General features: G+C 37.6%; 1 protein-coding gene across 1 annotated transcript; it reads right to left on the bottom strand.

The window, feature by feature from the left end:
* Positions 1-777: 777 nt before the first annotated feature.
* On the bottom strand, positions 778-7,451 carry LOC116296150 (atrial natriuretic peptide receptor 1-like). The gene is made up of 20 exons (XM_031704116.2): positions 6,728-7,451; positions 6,355-6,635; positions 6,071-6,206; positions 5,694-5,921; positions 5,351-5,441; positions 5,080-5,185; positions 4,848-4,928; positions 4,691-4,768; positions 4,387-4,491; positions 4,105-4,176; positions 3,861-4,029; positions 3,491-3,637; positions 3,214-3,391; positions 2,870-3,010; positions 2,296-2,419; positions 1,981-2,049; positions 1,456-1,630; positions 1,212-1,310; positions 1,010-1,101; positions 778-885 (listed from the first exon to the last, which is right to left on the bottom strand). The coding sequence occupies exons 1-20, from the start codon at positions 7,449-7,451 to the stop codon at positions 778-780; spliced, it is 3,204 nt and encodes a 1,067-aa protein (XP_031559976.2).
* Positions 7,452-8,068: the final 617 nt, after the last annotated feature.

Here is an 8,068-nt window from a genome sequence, read left to right on the forward strand (position 1 = left end):
AGAAAGGATAGATTTATTCGATTACACATCAAGAAGACGGAACTATAACCCAAAAGACTTTTATTAAATCGTGTTAAAATGAACGTTTATGGGCAAATGAAATTTGACTAAAATATAGTATCTTCAAAATATGACCAAAGTTGTAAAAATCCAAATGAGTTTTAAATACTTGCTTTCGCAGGCGATGGCTAAAGTTTGACCGCATCAATAGATGATATGAGAACTGTGCCAAGAGCGTACCTTCTTTCCATACTAGGCTCTTAACTACAATAACTTTGAAAGATAACTTCTACACCATACAATTCCTCTGGTCAATAAATATCTGTAAGTCGACTAAAAAATTGTGGTATTTCTATGCAATTGACTAAGAGTGATACCAGGGATTGAAATATCTGCTCGTAGATTGACATGATCGCAAGGTCGTTCTCACTTCTTCGCTTTCATCTACTCTTTTCTGAAAACCTTAATTTTTTTTACTATTTCTCATCAAAATAACAAAAAGTCACTAACTAGTAAGGCGGAGCTGGAAAATGTGTAAAAAGCCAAACTAAAAAAAGTTGCTCGAGGTTGTAATAGACCTTATGAACCTATAGAAATATAGCATAGGAAAGAATAAAAATGTAGAGCTTTTTTTAGATAGTTATTTCTGCACTGGAAATAACACTAAAATAGGTTGATAAATACTTGAGTTATTGTAAGAGCGCAAACAATTCCTTAAAATACTTCAAGAAAAGACAATTTGGACAAATGTAAAATCGTTAAATTAAAGAGTGAGCATTATTTGAAAGTATGTTCGTCAAGTCCTGCTTGTAAGGCCAGATCAGGAAGAGGCTTGGTAAATCCGTCGCGACCGTTCAAGAAATAGGTACAAATTGTGCCCTTGCCCTAAAAAAGGATATAAAAGTACAATAAAATAAGTACTGGTAGTATTAATCAGGTAATTAGTCCTATCAGAGAACAAGTGTTATATTTATCTTCTCTCCGTATGAAGAAGTTCAACATTACATACCTTCATACTAACTTCACCGCGTTCCTCAAGGTGGTATCCACCAAGTTCGTCTAATATCTGTTTACATTCAGGACTAACATGAATACGTAGAGCTGTAAAGTAATAATTGGTAGATAGATTTAACAGTGCTAACTGAATTTGTTGAGAATCTGCGCAAGATATTGCATAGCGTAAAATGCATATTTGATTGCATTGTTCTTACCTAACCCACTTGACTCAATTCGTGAAGCATAGTTAACAGTGTCTCCAAACAAGCAGTAGCGCGGCATCTTTAAACCAACAACTCCTGCTACACATGAACCTAAAATGATGCAATGACATTCAAATATTACTGGACAGTTAAAGACTTTATCCTTATTGTTTTTGCTAACTGAATCTGTAGGGAAAGAATGACAATTTTGTAAAAAACGATTAATCATTATTATTAGAGTATAATATGAATTTACCTGAGTGAATTCCAACACGGAGTTGGAGTTGTTGGTCAGGGAGATGGCGTATTCTGAAGTTTGACATACATGCCAGCAAATCGAGCGACATGTTAGCAATTTCACCGGCATGGCGGTTTGCATTTCTGTTGGGCAGGCCTGAGGCAACCATGTAGGCATCTCCAATTGTTTCAACCTAGAGAGCATCAAAAATAATTTATGCGATTAAAGATCCCATTTTGGGCTATTTTCAGTAGCCCGCTGTGTTAAACCGCTTCCCAAAACCCCCCCTATGTAGGGGAAGGGATGGGAAGCGGCTGTATATGTTTGATATCAGCAAATCAGGGTTCGAGGGATTCGTTCTACCCCTATACGAAAAATTTAACGACCTTAGTCGCACCGTTATCGTATTCAGCTAGCACAAAGACCCATAAAAATGAAAAGACGACTACTTTTAATTGATTAAAATGGCAGTGATCCTAAATATCTCTAAAATTTTTGTTTAAGAGTTTTGCATCAATAACTATACATTACAGCTATTTCTACCTTGTAGACATCATGCATATCGATAATATCGTCAAAAGCAGTGTACAAATCGTTGAGAAGATCAACCACCTACCAATAAGATTGCAAGTATGTAAGTACAATAATTTGCAAGTAACCTTTCCTAGCCTGCGTATGAGCCCGCTGAGCCGATCCTGTGGATTTGGGGCGGGAGCTTTCGTGCGCTCGCAGCTATGTTACATCATTAAAACATCCACAACTAGAAACCTCCAACTGAAATTAACTATGCTTAGAAAATCTTAGGTATGAAACTAAATCATAGTTGACCTTATTTTTCTTGGTTTCACATTTACTTACCTGAAGAGGGGTGCTCTGTGAAGCAAGTTTCGTGAAGCCCACGATGTCACTAAAGAAAATTGTGACCATGTCAAAAGTTTCGGCAGTAACAGGATGCCCTCGCTTGAGTTCTTCTGCTACACTCCTGTTGGTTTCAAAAATAGCTGCTTTTCATACAAATATTTGTCTTCTTTTCCTTTACCTCATTATACCGTCATCTTATGATATATAAGGAGAATATAGAAACCGCTGTTACTGATGACTTGGCATTCCAGTTGCATGAACAAGCGTAAGAACTTAAGTAAATCATAAAAGTAACGTTTTGCCGTCTATTTGGGTCGCTCAAAAAATTACATGTAAACGACACGAATATACAGGCAAGCCAAAAAGCAAAAGTTGATTGATAAGCATAGTTTAACTAGAAAACATTTTCTTTCTTTTGTCTTTCTTTTGTCTTTCTTTTTTTTTTTTCTTTCTTTCTTTCTTTGTTTCTTTTGTTGTTGTTGTTGTTGTTGTTGCTTTTTTTTTGTTTTGATTCATTTATTATAGTAACAGCATAAGTCTAGCTTTTGGAACTAAATTATTTATGATTAACCTTGGCAACATCCTGAATAGCAGCTCATCTGTCTTTTTCTTCTCTTCCTGCAGTTCTTTGGTCCTTTCTGCTACGATATCCTCCAAATGATCTGTGTACTTTTCCATCATAGCAATCATGTTGTCCATGATATTGATTTCCCTTTAAATAACAATCAGTTTTGAAAATTACACAAATACCTTTAGGATTGACGAAAATTATGTAAATCAAAGGTTTCAAAATTGTGTTTAACAAAAAGAACTAACTACCAAGAAAGCGGCATTGCATGGGTCATCTCAGCGCGGAAACGCTATTTTTACACAATTGGGTAAGTTTGTGTACTCAGTGTCCTTTTTTCCACTTACTTTCCCTTGTTCATCTGCTTGAGTGTTTTTAAGCATTCGCTGAACTTTGGTCGCACATGAGAGTTTTGGGCCCAACAGTTCTTCGCCATTTGAATATACAAAGGATGACCCACCAAATCAGCAGTAATACGAGGACGAAAGGGTGGCTCTTGTCCTTTGTGCACGCGTTCAACGATCGCTGAGAAACAAGGATTGAAAGTGTTACTGAAGTGTCTAAGTGGAGCAAAGGTTTAGAGTACAAATACTGATAAACATATTAGAACTAAAGTAAACGTACTTTTCTGGTCAAGATCTTTATACATGCTATACGGAAGCCCTCGACAAACGAGCTCTGACAAGATGATTCCATAGCCATAAATGTCTCCGGCTTGTGAGCATGGGATTTCCTCGTTGAAAATGTGTTCTGGAGCCGTCCACAAATTGTCTGGAAAAAAATGGAATTATTTTTAAAACAGCCATCAACCATAGTAAATCTTCTTGCTGAAACAAACAGTGAGTATAAAACTGGTATGAACAGCGCCGGTGTAAAGACTTTAAAACGAAAAGAAGAAATTCCAATCGTTTCCCCTCTACATTTTTAAAAAGCTAGGACACGCAGCCTTACTTTAAAGCCTTGTGAGGACTATTGAGTGGTTAATAAGGATTACCGTAGTATTTGGCGTTGACTCCAGCTTCAACATCTTCTTGTTGGCCAGCCTTGAATAGCCTGAGATCGTGATCAGTTACTTTACATGTCCAACGGTTATCGATAACAACATTAGAAGACTTCAGGTTTCCGTGAACTTGTACTTGACTGTTGTGAAGGTAGTGCATTCCCTGAGAGATAAAAAGCCAATTAAAAATCCTTTTATGATCTATTCTGTAAACCACAGGAAAATTTAGGATACTTACTCTAGCTATATCTGAAGCAATAGCCAGCTGAAACATCCAATCCAGCTTAAGGTTATCGTTGTGTAATACGTCCTGCAATTTAAGGTAATCAGGTAATTTGAATGTATGAAAGATTTAGACCCACTGATGACTGAAAAGCATACCACTGAGCAAGCTTCATCAAGACATTTTTTATTTCGCTACATTTTTCTTACACTATTATTACCTGGAAAAAGCAGTCTTAGTTATTTTGTGCTTGAGTAACGGTACAGTTTCCGATGTTCTGGAAGAAAATCTACATACCTGCAAGCTTCCCTTGGCACAATAACCTTGGACAACACAGATGTTTGGTGATTCCACACATGCTCCAACAAAAGGGTTAACATTTTGGTGATGAAGATCTCGCATCTGGAGAAAGTTAGCAAGACATTGGTCAGCGTGCGGGCTTTGCTGATTATTTGCGTTGACGGGATATTCCATTTTTAACAAAACTAGTAAATAAGTTCCTAGCAAAAAACAATGGAAGCGAAAGCAACAACAACCATCGTGGCAGAATTCAAGTTCAAGGCAAAAGCAAGCAATAGCACATAAAGATCAACTATCTTACCTCTTTTAACTCCACTAGAATATCTCGCGTCAAATTCAAACTGGGCTTTAAGATCTGTTTGACTGCTACATAGTTACCCTGAAAATCAATATGTTGACCATATATGAGCCCCGTCGTCCCTCTTATCCATGAATTACGTACTTCATTCTTTACTTGCCTCGTATGTTCCCAGTGTAGTGAAAACTTGGCCTTTGAGTTCTCCACCTTCGGACCCTGCTTCACCTCTTCCCACACTCATCTAAGTATATCGAAACAATATTTCTTTAAATATATATCCGTAAATGACCAACACTTTAGTGCGTGTGATAAAAAAACTGGATTGTTAGAGGGATTTCGATCGATTAGCTGGAGTGGTTAAAAATAAAAATGTAATAAAAGGTTATGATTACCATACTCCTCCTGCTACCAAATTGCTTCTTCGTTTGCGGCCATTTGATATCTTCATACTTGATTCGCCAGTGTTGCGCCAAAAGCTCAGCTTCAAAATGTTTCTTCCTGATAATTGGAAAACAAATAAACAGGAAAAAATTGTATACTTTTTTGCAGTTTTCTTCTCTTTTTTCCCTCCGATTTTATTCTCTGTAATATATTTATTGTTTATCTTAATCAGCTGCCCATATGAAGATACTTTTGAGTCAATATTTCAGTTTACGAACGTACCTTTGCCACATAAGGAATCCTAGCAGCCCACCGACAGTTAGAACAAAAATGATCACTCCAACAAGGATGTAAGGCCATGTTGCGACTTCCTCTGTGTAAGGAAAAGAAAACCATTTTGTTTTAATAAGTGTTAGTACAGTTTGGGCTTATAAAATGTGAGGGGTAAATATATATAAACTTAAATTTTAGCCCATGACCAAGTGCGAGAACATTACCAATGGGAAAATAATGTCAATTTTAACCAGTTACAGTTGCAAGACACCGGCTTCGATCCTGTTAATTTATGAGCCTTTTTGAAAAACATGATTGGCTTTTTCTGTCATGATGTGCTAACTAAACATACCTACGACTTCCGGGGGGCAAAGCTCCCCATCAAAGCCACAAATTGGACGTCCAAGGGGTGCTGCGGTGCCTCCACCAGGCCAGATGACAGTTTCATTCAAGAGAAGGTACTGCTTCGTTGTTCCAAAAAAGTTTGCAAAACGTACGAAAGTAGAGTTCTTGCAAATCTGAAGCTGGTAGGAAGTGACCCGATCTCCATTGTTGTCGATGCCAAGTGGCCCGGTTTCACCTAAAAAATAATCATCAGCATAATATCACGTAAACGATCTAGATTTCCTATTGAAATTAAAAAGCAGGGGTAAGTATAGCATAGATATGTAGGGAGTATTTATCTTAACGACACTCACTAAAAAGGTGGCGGAAGTTTGCGTTACTTACCAAGAAACTCTAAGCCAAACATATTTTGAGTGATAGTCCTTCCATCTGTGTAGTTTCCACCTTGGTCCAATGTCTTGTTTAGAGCATGCGCGTACACCAAGACAGAATCGTGTAAAAAAGCGCTGTACATATTAACCTGTGAGTATAACCATGTGCAAAGTTAAATTTGTTGGGGAAAGGAAAATCCAGTATTCCATCTAAATGCCCATCTTTACATCCAACTGGAAAACACTTTACGCTTAAACTAAGTATACTCTATAGTCAGTTTTTGCGTTGCAACTTACATCACTTGGGGATGATAAATTGTATCCAACCTCAGGCATACGCCTCCAGACCTCGTATGTAAAGTTGTTGTACGCTTCTCCCTCTGGTATGTAGAAATTGATGTTTATGAGTCCTTTAAATGCTTCACATGCTTCTGTATCCCTTCCATCACTTCCTCCTTGACACGCGGAATATATATTTTCCATGCAAAGAAAAACGTAGGTGCCATCCAGCATACCGAGATCATAAGCTCCCAACATGATTTTTCTTATTGCAGCTCCATAGGCACTAATGAGAATCACTAAAAAGGACGATTAAAGCTTAGACAAAATTGTTTTAGGTAATGACGGAAAGCAAAGCAAAATCATATATAGGGTTTTGATAGAAACATACCGTGCGCCTTTTCTCTTGCAGTCTTTAGCATTGCTCGGATGGTGTAATCGCTTACAGAAGCAGGATCAAAGCTACCAAAATATGGAGCACTGAAGGAAGAGTTTCTTTCGAGGCCTGTTTTAAGGATGTTACAAGTTTGCGACCAGAGAGTTTCAGTAGTGCACAGGAGAGCTATACGATCCCAACCATACGCTGGGAGAAAAGCCTTGAAGAGATCAGACATGCCATGGAATGTTCCGACAGTCCTAACAAAGGTTGGGTACAAAGTTTTGTCCGAGAGAGCAGATGCTGCACAACCCCAGGCAACCATTGGCACGTTCCAGTGATCTGCAATATGACCCCCTGGAAGGCAACCAACGGAACATCCTGGTCCGATGAAAGCATCAGCAACTGGCTGCTCCATGCGAAAATCTATCAAATTTGCAATAGAGTGCTTTTGGTCACACTTGCTGTCTTTCATGGCGTAAGTGAGGTTGTAACCTTGTAACCAGTATGGATCGTTGTTAACTTTGTCAATCGCAATGAGAACAGCAGAAGCCATTTTCGGGCCACCGGGCCAAGTACCCGTGAAGGGGACGTTGACTCCCAGTTTGATATCTATCATTCGTACTGTTTGTACGAATGTTGCAAGAACTAGTAGAGTCAGCAGGTTCATCTTCAAAGGTTTGAGGTGTTTGTGAAGAAGGTATATCTGTGCAATAGAGATAATTGTCATAAGTTTCATGTTTAATCAAATAGTTGGAATGTTTGCTAACACTTGAAATTTTTCTGAAAAATAACAAGCTCGATAATATTTTTAAGTATAAATAACAATGGGCAGAAAATGTTGGCATTTTCATGACTAATTTTTCAGTTAGCATTTTCATGACTAACTTTTCAGTTATTGATATAGTTTTTTCAAAGCTATACAGTAAAAACCTATTCCTAACTAAGGCTGTAATGGTTCTTATATAATTTGGTATCTGGTGAGAAATCAGGCTAAGTAGGTTTTTAACAGGTTCTTATTTCGAAGTCAAAAACAATTTTCTTCGAAATAGTACTACTCAGTAAACGTACGATTTTTGAACAAATAAGTCCTAAACGAGGACGAGATGACCATTTGGTACGACCTAAAGCTGAGACACTCACAAATATCAAAATCTAAACTAAACAGTTTTACTCGTTAGTGGATGTAGTAAGATATAATTCAAATATTAGAGTCCTTTGTTTTCGTCACCTTTCTTGATTTTAAACCACTGCTTACAGAAGCCAAGAATCCCGTTAAAATTTCCCTTTATTTCGAGTTGCAAAACAGAAAGTTTATCTGTGTGTCTTTTTAGCGTTTTGTAGACGTGCTGAACA

This window comes from Actinia tenebrosa, unplaced genomic scaffold (assembly GCF_029948245.1).
Source record: "Actinia tenebrosa isolate PJP-AT-01 unplaced genomic scaffold, QUT_ActTen_1.0 PGA_scaffold1__47_contigs__length_23844297, whole genome shotgun sequence".
Lineage (NCBI taxonomy): Eukaryota > Metazoa > Cnidaria > Anthozoa > Actiniaria > Actiniidae > Actinia > Actinia tenebrosa.